The sequence below is a fragment of the Mustelus asterias genome, chromosome 7 (genome assembly GCF_964213995.1).
Source record: "Mustelus asterias chromosome 7, sMusAst1.hap1.1, whole genome shotgun sequence".
Lineage (NCBI taxonomy): Eukaryota > Metazoa > Chordata > Chondrichthyes > Carcharhiniformes > Triakidae > Mustelus > Mustelus asterias.
The window spans coordinates 19,742,411-19,755,400 of NC_135807.1; the positions used below are offsets into that span (position 1 = coordinate 19,742,411).

The 12,990-nt window shown below is 52.1% G+C and overlaps 1 protein-coding gene across 1 annotated transcript in view; it reads left to right on the forward strand.

Annotated features, from left to right (window-relative positions):
- Window positions 1-12,990, forward strand: part of lama1 (laminin, alpha 1) — a 288,354-nt gene that overhangs the window by 211,373 nt on the left and 63,991 nt on the right. Inside the window, exons 41-43 of the mRNA XM_078216990.1 lie at window positions 8,836-8,999; window positions 9,906-10,044; window positions 12,709-12,811. Of these exons, the coding sequence (XP_078073116.1) occupies window positions 8,836-8,999; window positions 9,906-10,044; window positions 12,709-12,811 (406 nt within the window). The remainder of the gene's footprint in view (window positions 1-8,835; window positions 9,000-9,905; window positions 10,045-12,708; window positions 12,812-12,990) is intronic.

Below are 12,990 nucleotides of genomic sequence, written 5' to 3' on the forward strand. Positions count from 1 at the left end.
CTGGGAGCGTGAGTGTGACTGGGAGAGTGAGTGTGACTGGGAGAGTGAGTGTGACTGGGATAGTGAGTGTGACTGGGAGAGTTAGTGTGACTGGGAGAGTTAGTGTGACTGGGAGAGTGAGTGTGACTGGGTTAGTGAGTGTGACTGGGAGAATAAGTGTGACTGGGAGAGTGAGTGTGACTAGGAGAGTGAGTGTGACTGTTAGAGTGAGTGTGACTGGGATAGTGAGTGTGACTGGGAGAGTTAGTGTGACTGGGAGAGTTAGTGTGACTGGGAGAGTTAGTGTGACTGGGAGAGTGAGTGTGACTGGGAGAGTTAGTGTGACTGGGAGAGTGAGTGTGACAGGGATAGTGAGTGTGACTGGGAGAGTGAGTGTGACTGGGAGCGTGAGTGTGACTGGGAGAGTGAGCGTGACTGGGGGAGTGAGTGTGAATGGGAGCGTGAGTGTCGGTGGGATAGTGAGTGTGACTGGGAGAATGAGTGTGACTGGGAGAGTGAGTGTGACTGGGATAGTGAGTGTGACTGGGAGAATAAGTGTGACTGGGAGAGTGAGTGTGACTGGGAGTGAGTGTGACTGGGAGAGTGAGTGTGACTGGGAGTGAGTGTGACTGGGAGAGTGAGTGTGACTGGGAGAGTGGGTGTGACTGGGATAGTGGGTGTGATTGGGAGAGTGAGTGTGACTGGGAGAGTGAGTGTGACTGGGAGAGTGGGTGTGACTGGGATAGTGGGTGTGACTGGGAGTGAGCGTGACTGGGAGTGAGTGTGACTGGGACAGTGAGTGTGACTGGGAGAGTGAGTGTGACTGGGAGAGTGAGTGTGACTGGGATAGTGGGTGTGACTGGGAGTGAGTGTGACTGGGAGTGAGTGTGACTGGGATAGTGAGTGTGACTGGGATAGTGAGTGTGACTGGGATAGTGGGTGTGACTGGGAGTGAGTGTGACTGGGAGTGAGTGTGACTGGGAGAGTGAGTGTGACTGGGAGAGTGAGTGTGACTGGGAGAGTGAGTGTGACTGGGAGAGTGGGTGTGACTGGGAGTGAGTGTGACTGGGAGAGTGAGTGTGACTGGGATAGTGAGTGTGACTGGGAGAGTGGGTGTGACTGGGAGTGAGTGTGACTGGGAGAGTGAGTGTGACTGGGATAGTGAGTGTGACTGGGAGTGAGTGTGACTGGGAGAGTGAGTGTGACTGGGATAGTGAGTGTGACTGGGAGAGTGGGTGTGACTGGGAGAGTGGGTGTGACTGGGAGTGAGTGTGACTGGGAGAGTGAGTGTGACTGGGATAGTGAGTGTGACTGGGAGAGTGGGTGTGACTGGGAGTGAGTGTGACTGGGAGAGTGAGTGTGACTGGGATAGTGAGTGTGACTGGGAGAGTGGGTGTGACTGGGAGTGAGTGTGACTGGGAGAGTGAGTGTGACTGGGATAGTGAGTGTGACTGGGAGTGAGTGTGACTGGGAGAGTGAGTGTGACTGGGAGAGTGGGTGTGACTGGGAGTGAGTGTGACTGGGAGAGTGAGTGTGACTGGGATAGTGAGTGTGACTGGGAGAGTGGGTGTGACTGGGAGTGAGTGTGACTGGGAGAGTGAGTGTGACTGGGAGTGAGCGTGACTGGGAGTGAGTGTGACTGGGACAGTGAGTGTGACTGGGAGAGTGGGTGTGACTGGGAGTGAGTGTGACTGGGAGAGTGAGTGTGACTGGGATAGTGAGTGTGACTGGGAGAGTGGGTGTGACTGGGAGTGAGTGTGACTGGGAGAGTGAGTGTGACTGGGATAGTGAGTGTGACTGGGAGTGAGTGTGACTGGGAGAGTGAGTGTGACTGGGAGAGTGGGTGTGACTGGGAGTGAGTGTGACTGGGAGAGTGAGTGTGACTGGGATAGTGAGTGTGACTGGGAGAGTGGGTGTGACTGGGAGTGAGTGTGACTGGGAGAGTGAGTGTGACTGGGAGTGAGTGTGACTGGGATAGTGGGTGTGACTGGGAGTGAGTGTGACTGGGAGTGAGTGTGACTGGGAGAGTGAGTGTGACTGGGATAGTGGGTGTGACTGGGATAGTGGGTGTGACTGGGAGTGAGTGTGACTGGGAGAGTGAGTGTGACTGGGATAGTGAGTGTGACTGGGATAGTGAGTGTGACTGGGATAGTGGGTGTGACTGGGAGTGAGTGTGACTGGGAGTGAGTGTGACTGGGAGAGTGAGTGTGACTGGGAGAGTGAGTGTGACTGGGATAGTGAGTGTGACTGGGATAGTGGGTGTGACTGGGATAGTGGGTGTGACTGGGAGTGAGTGTGACTGGGAGAGTGAGTGTGACTGGGAGAGTGAGTGTGACTGGGATAGTGGGTGTGACTGGGAGTGAGTGTGACTGGGAGAGTGAGTGTGACTGGGATAGTGGGTGTGACTGGGAGAGTGAGTGTGACTGGGATAGTGAGTGTGACTGGGATAGTGGGTGTGACTGGGAGTGAGTGTGACTGGGAGAGTGAGTGTGACTGGGAGAGTGGGTGTGACTGGGAGTGAGTGTGACTGGGAGAGTGAGTGTGACTGGGAGAGTGAGTGTGACTGGGATAGTGAGTGTGACTGGGATAGTGGGTGTGACTGGGAGTGAGTGTGACTGGGAGAGTGAGTGTGACTGGGATAGTGAGTGTGACTGGGAGAGTGGGTGTGACTGGGAGTGAGTGTGACTGGGAGAGTGAGTGTGACTGGGATAGTGAGTGTGACTGGGATAGTGAGTGTGACTGGGATAGTGGGTGTGACTGGGAGTGAGTGTGACTGGGAGTGAGTGTGACTGGGAGAGTGAGTGTGACTGGGATAGTGAGTGTGACTGGGATAGTGGGTGTGACTGGGAGTGAGTGTGACTGGGAGTGAGTGTGACTGGGAGAGTGAGTGTGACTGGGAGAGTGAGTGTGACTGGGATAGTGGGTGTGACTGGGAGTGAGTGTGACTGGGAGAGTGAGTGTGACTGGGATAGTGGGTGTGACTGGGAGTGAGTGTGACTGGGAGAGTTAGTGTGACTGGGAGAGTGAGTGTGACTGGGATAGTGAGTGTGACTGGGATAGTGAGTGTGACTGGGATAGTGGGTGTGACTGGGAGAGTGAGTGTGACTGGGAGCGTGAGTGTGACTGGGAGAGTGAGTGTGACTGGGAGAGTGAGTGTGACTGGGAGAGTGAGTGTGACTGGGAGAGTTAGTGTGACTGGGAGAGTGAGTGTGACTGGGATAGTGAGTGTGACTGGGAGAGTGAGTGTGACTGGGAGCGTGAGTGTGACTGGGAGAGTGAGCGTGACTGGGGGAGTGAGTGTGAATGGGAGCGTGAGTGTCGGTGGGATAGTGAGTGTGACTGGGAGAATGAGTGTGACTGGGAGAGTGAGTGTGACTGGGATAGTGAGTGTGACTGGGAGAATAAGTGTGACTGGGAGAGTGAGTGTGACTGGGAGTGAGTGTGACTGGGAGAATAAGTGTGACTGGGAGAGTGAGTGTGACTGGGAGAGTGAGTGTGACTGGGATAGTGAGTGTGACTGGGAGAGTGAGTGTGACTGGGACAGTGAGTGTGACTGGGAGTGAGTGTGACTGGGAGTGAGTGTGACTGGGATAGTGAGTGTGACTGGGATAGTGAGTGTGACTGGGATAGTGGGTGTGACTGGGAGTGAGTGTGACTGGGAGTGAGTGTGACTGGGAGAGTGAGTGTGACTGGGAGAGTGAGTGTGACTGGGAGAGTGAGTGTGACTGGGAGAGTGGGTGTGACTGGGAGAGTGGGTGTGACTGGGATAGTGGGTGTGACTGGGAGTGAGCGTGACTGGGAGTGAGTGTGACTGGGACAGTGAGTGTGACTGGGAGAGTGAGTGTGACTGGGAGAGTGGGTGTGACTGGGAGTGAGTGTGACTGGGAGAGTGAGTGTGACTGGGATAGTGAGTGTGACTGGGAGTGAGTGTGACTGGGAGAGTGAGTGTGACTGGGAGAGTGGGTGTGACTGGGAGTGAGTGTGACTGGGAGAGTGAGTGTGACTGGGATAGTGAGTGTGACTGGGAGAGTGGGTGTGACTGGGAGTGAGTGTGACTGGGAGAGTGAGTGTGACTGGGAGTGAGTGTGACTGGGATAGTGGGTGTGACTGGGAGTGAGTGTGACTGGGAGTGAGTGTGACTGGGAGAGTGAGTGTGACTGGGATAGTGGGTGTGACTGGGATAGTGGGTGTGACTGGGAGTGAGTGTGACTGGGAGAGTGAGTGTGACTGGGATAGTGAGTGTGACTGGGATAGTGAGTGTGACTGGGATAGTGGGTGTGACTGGGAGTGAGTGTGACTGGGAGTGAGTGTGACTGGGAGAGTGAGTGTGACTGGGAGAGTGAGTGTGACTGGGATAGTGAGTGTGACTGGGATAGTGGGTGTGACTGGGATAGTGGGTGTGACTGGGAGTGAGTGTGACTGGGAGAGTGAGTGTGACTGGGAGAGTGAGTGTGACTGGGATAGTGGGTGTGACTGGGAGTGAGTGTGACTGGGAGAGTGAGTGTGACTGGGATAGTGGGTGTGACTGGGAGAGTGAGTGTGACTGGGATAGTGAGTGTGACTGGGATAGTGGGTGTGACTGGGAGTGAGTGTGACTGGGAGAGTGAGTGTGACTGGGAGAGTGGGTGTGACTGGGAGTGAGTGTGACTGGGAGAGTGAGTGTGACTGGGAGAGTGAGTGTGACTGGGATAGTGAGTGTGACTGGGATAGTGGGTGTGACTGGGAGTGAGTGTGACTGGGAGAGTGAGTGTGACTGGGATAGTGAGTGTGACTGGGAGAGTGGGTGTGACTGGGAGTGAGTGTGACTGGGAGAGTGAGTGTGACTGGGATAGTGAGTGTGACTGGGATAGTGAGTGTGACTGGGATAGTGGGTGTGACTGGGAGTGAGTGTGACTGGGAGTGAGTGTGACTGGGAGAGTGAGTGTGACTGGGATAGTGAGTGTGACTGGGATAGTGGGTGTGACTGGGAGTGAGTGTGACTGGGAGTGAGTGTGACTGGGAGAGTGAGTGTGACTGGGAGAGTGAGTGTGACTGGGATAGTGGGTGTGACTGGGAGTGAGTGTGACTGGGAGAGTGAGTGTGACTGGGATAGTGGGTGTGACTGGGAGTGAGTGTGACTGGGAGAGTTAGTGTGACTGGGAGAGTGAGTGTGACTGGGATAGTGAGTGTGACTGGGATAGTGAGTGTGACTGGGATAGTGGGTGTGACTGGGAGAGTGAGTGTGACTGGGAGCGTGAGTGTGACTGGGAGAGTGAGTGTGACTGGGAGAGTGAGTGTGACTGGGAGAGTGAGTGTGACTGGGAGAGTGAGTGTGACTGGGAGAGTGAGTGTGACTGGGATAGTGAGTGTGACTGGGAGAGTGAGTGTGACTGGGAGCGTGAGTGTGACTGGGAGAGTGAGCGTGACTGGGGGAGTGAGTGTGAATGGGAGCGTGAGTGTCGGTGGGATAGTGAGTGTGACTGGGAGAATGAGTGTGACTGGGAGAGTGAGTGTGACTGGGATAGTGAGTGTGACTGGGAGAATAAGTGTGACTGGGAGAGTGAGTGTGACTGGGAGTGAGTGTGACTGGGAGAATAAGTGTGACTGGGAGAGTGAGTGTGACTGGGAGAGTGAGTGTGACTGGGATAGTGAGTGTGACTGGGAGAGTGAGTGTGACTGGGACAGTGAGTGTGACTGGGAGTGAGTGTGACTGGGATAGTGAGTGTGACTGGGAGAGTGAGTGTGACTGGGAGAGTGAGTGTGACTGGGAGCGTGAGTGTGACTGGGATAGTGAGTGTGACTGGGATAGTGAGTGTGACTGGGAGAGTGAGTGTGACTGGGAGAGTGGGTGTGACTGGGATAGTGAGTGTGACTGGGATAGTGGGTGTGACTGGGAGTGAGTGTGACTGGGAGAGTGAGTGTGACTGGGATAGTGGGTGTGACTGGGATAGTGGGTGTGACTGGGAGTGAGTGTGACTGGGAGAGTGGGTGTGACTGGGAGAGTGAGTGTGACTGGGATAGTGAGTGTGACTGGGATAGTGGGTGTGACTGGGAGTGAGTGTGACTGGGAGAGTGAGTGTGACTGGGAGTGAGTGTGACTGGGAGAGTGAGTGTGACTGGGATAGTGGGTGTGACTGGGAGAGTGAGTGTGACTGGGATAGTGAGTGTGACTGGGATAGTGGGTGTGACTGGGAGTGAGTGTGACTGGGAGAGTGAGTGTGACTGGGATAGTGAGTGTGACTGGGAGAGTGGGTGTGACTGGGAGTGAGTGTGACTGGGAGAGTGAGTGTGCCTTGGATAGTGAGTGTGACTGGGATAGTGGGTGTGACTGGGAGTGAGTGTGACTGGGAGTGAGTGTGACTGGGAGAGTGAGTGTGACTGGGAGAGTGAGTGTGACTGGGATAGTGGGTGTGACTGGGAGAGTGAGTGTGACTGGGATAGTGAGTGTGACTGGGATAGTGGGTGTGACTGGGAGAGTGAGTGTGACTGGGATAGTGAGTGTGACTGTGAGAGTGAGTGTGACTGGGATAGTGGGTGTGACTGGGAGAGTGAGTGTGACTGGGAGAGTGAGTGTGACTGGGATAGTGAGTGTGACTGGGAGTGAGTGTGACTGGGAGAGTGAGTGTGACTGGGATAGTGGGTGTGACTGGGAGTGAGTGTGACTGGGAGAGTGAGTGTGACTGGGATAGTGAGTGTGACTGGGATAGTGGGTGTGACTGGGAGTGAGTGTGACTGGGAGTGAGTGTGACTGGGAGAGTGAGTGTGACTGGGAGAGTGAGTGTGACTGGGATAGTGGGTGTGACTGGGAGTGAGTGTGACTGGGAGAGTGAGTGTGACTGGGATAGTGGGTGTGACTGGGAGTGAGTGTGACTGGGAGAGTTAGTGTGACTGGGAGAGTGAGTGTGACTGGGATAGTGAGTGTGACTGGGATAGTGAGTGTGACTGGGATAGTGGGTGTGACTGGGAGAGTGAGTGTGACTGGGAGCGTGAGTGTGACTGGGAGAGTGAGTGTGACTGGGAGAGTGAGTGTGACTGGGAGAGTGAGTGTGACTGGGAGAGTTAGTGTGACTGGGAGAGTGAGTGTGACTGGGATAGTGAGTGTGACTGGGAGAGTGAGTGTGACTGGGAGCGTGAGTGTGACTGGGAGAGTGAGCGTGACTGGGGGAGTGAGTGTGAATGGGAGCGTGAGTGTCGGTGGGATAGTGAGTGTGACTGGGAGAATGAGTGTGACTGGGAGAGTGAGTGTGACTGGGATAGTGAGTGTGACTGGGAGAATAAGTGTGACTGGGAGAGTGAGTGTGACTGGGAGTGAGTGTGACTGGGAGAATAAGTGTGACTGGGAGAGTGAGTGTGACTGGGAGAGTGAGTGTGACTGGGATAGTGAGTGTGACTGGGAGAGTGAGTGTGACTGGGACAGTGAGTGTGACTGGGAGAGTGAGTGTGACTGGGAGAGTGAGTGTGACTGGGAGTGAGTGTGACTGGGAGAGTGAGTGTGACTGGGAGAGTGGGTGTGACTGGGATAGTGAGTGTGACTGGGAGAGTGAGTGTGACTGGGACAGTGAGTGTGACTGGGATAGTGGGTGTGACTGGGAGTGAGTGTGACTGGGAGAGTGAGTGTGACTGGGATAGTGGGTGTGACTGGGAGAGTGAGTGTGACTGGGATAGTGAGTGTGACTGGGATAGTGGGTGTGACTGGGAGTGAGTGTGACTGGGAGAGTGAGTGTGACTGGGATAGTGAGTGTGACTGGGAGAGTGGGTGTGACTGGGAGTGAGTGTGACTGGGAGAGTGAGTGTGCCTTGGATAGTGAGTGTGACTGGGATAGTGGGTGTGACTGGGAGTGAGTGTGACTGGGAGTGAGTGTGACTGGGAGAGTGAGTGTGACTGGGAGAGTGAGTGTGACTGGGATAGTGGGTGTGACTGGGAGAGTGAGTGTGACTGGGATAGTGAGTGTGACTGGGATAGTGGGTGTGACTGGGAGAGTGAGTGTGACTGGGATAGTGAGTGTGACTGTGAGAGTGAGTGTGACTGGGATAGTGGGTGTGACTGGGAGAGTGAGTGTGACTGGGAGAGTGAGTGTGACTGGGATAGTGAGTGTGACTGGGAGTGAGTGTGACTGGGAGAGTGAGTGTGACTGGGATAGTGGGTGTGACTGGGAGTGAGTGTGACTGGGAGAGTGAGTGTGACTGGGATATGAGTGTGACTGGGATAGTGGGTGTGACTGGGAGAGTGAGTGTGACTGGGAGAGTGAGCGTGACTGGGAGAGTGATTGTCGGTGGGATAGTGAGTGTCGGTGGGATAGTGAGTGTCGGTGGGATAGTGAGTGTCGGTGGGATAGTGAGTGTCGGTGGGATAGTGAGTGTCGGTGGGATAGTGAGTGTCGGTGGGATAGTGAGTGTCGGTGGGGTGATTGAGATCGCAGCTGAATGCAATCTCATCCCATCCGATATCCACGAATGTGGTCTTCTCAGTAAGACTGCTAAGACAGTGATCTAGTGGCATTTGCTACCAAATAAACCTGTTGGACTTTAACCTGGTGTTGTTAGACTTCTTACTGTGTTTACCCCAGTCCAACGCCGGCATTTCCACATCAAGACAGTGATCCCCCAGGTTTAGTTCCACTGTCGTAGCTGTTGAGAGATGTTTATTGCGCAGATTTGAGGTTGATCCATGTCGTACTTCTTTGATCTATGCCACCAAGCTGTTAGTACTGAATGTATCCACAAAGCCGTCCAGAGAGTCAGCAAGGATCTCTGTTGTGAAATAGGATTGAGTTGCGTCTCGTGGTTTGTTCAGGTCTGTGGTGGAAGTGAATTATTGCAGTTCAGTGTATGTTTTCAATGCTTTGAGAAAGTGTTGCTCTGGATCTATGCCTACAGTTACTGGAAGAGCACAGTGACCAGCTGGATTTGTGGAATGCTAAGATGAGGATGCACCTTGACAAACTTGTCATGGAGATGACACGGAAGAGCGTGCTCAGTCTTGTCTACAGGGCAGAGGACCATGCTGAGGAGCTGAGGAAGCTCGCTAAGCTGCTAACCAGGTCAGTCTATGTCACTGTGTGCCCTCTGCAACAACTGAACCCCAACTAGTGGGACTAGCTGTATACCATTCCATGTTAGTATTGTTGTCAAGGCAACAAGATTGGGTTGGCTACATGCACATTTCAGCTGTGATGCAATTGGTACCACTGGCATCTCTGGGAGTCGCAAGGGTTTGGTTCAAGTCCCACTCCAGGTCTTGATCACAAAAATAAAGACTGACGCTTCAGTGCAGTATTGAGGGAGTGCTACACTGTCAGAGGGTCAGTACTAAGGGAGTGCTATACTGTCAGAGGGCCAGAACTGAGGGAGTGCTACACTGTCAGAGGGCCAGAACTGAGGGAGTGCTACACTGTCAGAGGGTCAGTACTGAGGGAGTGCTACACTGTCAGAGGGTCAGTACTAAGGGAGTGCTACACTGTCAGAGGGCCAGAACTGAGGGTGTGCTACACTGTCAGAGGGTCAGTACTGAGGGTGTGCTACACTGTCGGAGGGTCAGTACTGAGGGTGTGCTGCACTGTCAGAGGGTCAGTACGGAGGGTGTGCTGCACTGTCAGAGGGTCAGTACGGAGGGTGTGCTGCACTGTCAGAGGGCCAGAACTGAGGGAGTGCTACACTGTCAGAGGGTCAGTACTGAGGGTGTGCTGCACTGTCAGAGGGCCAGTAATGAGGGAGTGCTACACTGTCAGAGGGCCAGAACTGAGGGAGTGCTACACTGTCAGAGGGCCAGAACTGAGGGCGCACTATACTGTCAGAGGGTCAGTACTGAGGGTGTGCTACACTGTCAGAGGGTCAGAGGTAAAAGTTAACAAACCTGGAGAGGAATGCCATTTACCGTAGAGATATTGCAACAGCGCAGCCATGTAATTCTCTGTGAGCCATGACAATGAACCCTTTCCTGTTGTTAGTGCCCTCTCAGCTGTGAGAACCATGTCCCTGAATGTCACAGTGGCTGTCAGCACACACTCCAGCATCAAAGCACTGGTCGAAGAAGCTGCGAGCACTGCATTGGAAGCCAGGAATAAAGCTGATGTTGCATTAAAGTTGGTGAGTATGTTCTAATTGGAAATGGTTAAACCATGGTCTGTAATCTGCCACACTGCTCAAAGACCCCCTCTTAAAAGTTGTTTCCTATTTGTAGTGGATTGGTACGACGCAAAGAAAATGTCCATGGTTTTGTTACAAAAAACAGCGGCAAAGCTTACAGTGTCAGCCACAATTCAGAGGCTCAAACCCTCACTTCCTGGTCACACAGGGTGGAATTTTACAGCCCCATCGCAGCGTGGGCTGGAAAATGCAGTGAGCCATTCAAAACTCCATTGTCTTCGGCGGGACTGGAAAATCTCACCAGCGGGAGGCGTCGTAAAACTCCGCCCAAGATTGTGGGTTCAAGTCCCACTGTAGAAATCTGAGTATCAAATTCTCGGGCAAACTCTTCAGTGCAGTACCGAAGGAGTGCTGCACTGTTGGCGACGCTGTCCCTGGGGTCGGATGCTATGTTGAGGCCCTGTCTGCTTTCTGATGTGGACCCGTAAGGTCCCGCGGGGCTATTTACAGGAAAGGTGGTGGCCTGGTGGTATTATCGCTAGGCTATTGAACCAGAAACTCAGCTAATGTTTTGGGGACCCAGGTTCGAATCCCGCCAAGGCAACTGGTAGAAATTGAATTCAATAAAAAATATCTGGAATTAAGAATCTAATGATGACCATGAAACCATTGCCGATTGTCGGAAAAACCCACCTAGTTCACTGATGTCCTCCAGGGAAGGAAATCTGCCATCCTTACCCGGTATGGCCTACATGTGACTCCAGACCCACAGTAATTCATTGACTCCAAACTGCCCTCAGGCAACTAGGGATGGGCAATAAATGTTGGCCAGCCAGCGACGCCCATGACCCGTGAATGAATTTTTTAAAAATGTTGAATAGGAGAAAGGGAGTGCCCTGGCCAATGTTTACCCCTCACTCAACATCAGAAAATGAGCTTGGCTGGTTTTTAATCACATTGCTGTGAATGGGTGTTTGTTGTGTACACATGTAGCTGCTGTCTTTCCTACATTACAACAGTGACTACACTTCAAAAAATGCCCCATTGGTTGTAAAGCACTTTCAGACGACCAGTGGTTGTATTATATAAACACAAGTCTTTTCTGTTCATTTTTGCAATGGATGAGTCATTGTTAACTCCCCACCTCTCCGATTCATTGTAAATTGCCTTTGGCCAATAAAATTGCTTTTCCATTTTGCTGAACTTTGCATTTTCTTTTAATTCAATCATGGGACATGGGCATCGCTGGCTGGCCAGCATTTATTGCCCATCCCTAATAGCCATTGAGAAAGTGGTGGTGAGCTGCCTTCTTGAATCGCTGCATTCCACATGCTGTGGGTTGACCCACAATGCCGTTAGGGAGGGAATTCCAGCATTTTCATAGAATCATAGAATCCCTACAGTGCAGAAGAAGGCCATTTGGCCCATCACGTCAGCACCGACTACACTCCCACCCAGGCCTTATCCCCATAACCCACGAATTTACCCTGCTAGTCCCCCAGACATTTAGGGGCAATATAGCATGGCCAATCCACCTAACCCGCTCATCTTTGGACTGTGGGAGAAAACCGGAGCACCCGGAGGAAACCCACGCAGACTCGGGAAGAACGTGCAAACTCCACACAGACAGTGACCCAAGCTGGGAATCGAACCGGGTCCCTGGCGCTGTGAGGCAGCAGTGCTAAGCGCTGTGCCACCGTGCCACTATTTTGTTCATTGGTGGTTCTTCTTTGTTACTGGATTAAACGGGTAGTTAATTTTCTGGGACTCAGCAGCCCTCAGGTGGGAATTATATACAGCACAAATCTGCAGTTTTACCTGGAGCCATTTACCTTGGAAACCTGGATATTTTTATGTTTCTATCTACATTTTTAGGGTCAGATAAAAAAACAACTTATGATCATCGAGTTTGTCTGCTGTTTTCTTCGATCTCAGTCACAGAAACCAAACCGCCAATTCCCCCGTTCTCCACTCTGACCAGAATCACATCGAGTTTTCTCTTCAATCATGTCTGCAGTGTCCTCCCCAATGTCCATTCCTACACTTTATTACAAGGCTGCCTTCAATCATCATTAACTCCGGTACTACCTATCACACTGTCAATCGGAGCGTGGAAATAGATCAAAGAGATTATCAAGAGGAATTATATCAGTCCAGTAACACTTTAAATAAATAGAAATACACTTGTCAAAATGCCAATATTTATCATTGTTCATAAGTTCATGAGGTTTTGGAGCAGAATTAGGCCATTCAGCCCATTGAGTCTGCTACGCCATTCGCTCATGGCTGATATGCTCCTCATCCCCATTTTCCTGCCTTCTCCCCATAACCTTTCAACCCATTACCGCTTCAAAATCTGTCCGACTCCTCCTTAAATTTACTCACTATCCCAGCATCCACCGCACTTTGGGGTAGCAAATTCCACAGATTCACAACCCTTTGGGAGAAGTAGTTTCTCCTCAACTCAAATTAAATTTACTATCCTAAGACTGTGACCTACTGTCTTCGAATGCCCCACCAGCGGAAGCATCCACTCCAGGTCTATGTCTGAATACGTTATTGGCTGCCACAACTTGATGTCATTTTTCTGTGTGACTTTACCGCCCCGTACGTAATGGTTCTATTAATCTTGTTCGAAATGTTGCCTTTGTACCATCTTAATAGGCCACTGGTCCTGAAAAGCCACTCGCAGAGGTCGGCAAGAAGTCAGCTCAGCACAGTTCAGTGCTCCTGAGCGATGCAAATGATTTGAAAAGGAAAACTGCTGGTGAGTAACTTGTCCATTGGAGACGTTCAGCGTTAATCTCAGCACTTTGTTCTTGGTGAAAGCCATTGAATTGAATGAAAGGAATGTGCTGCGTGGAATGAGTGTGGGAGTGGCACTAATTGGATAGCTCCAACAAAGAGCTAGTACAGGCACAATGAGATGAATAACTTCTTTCTGGG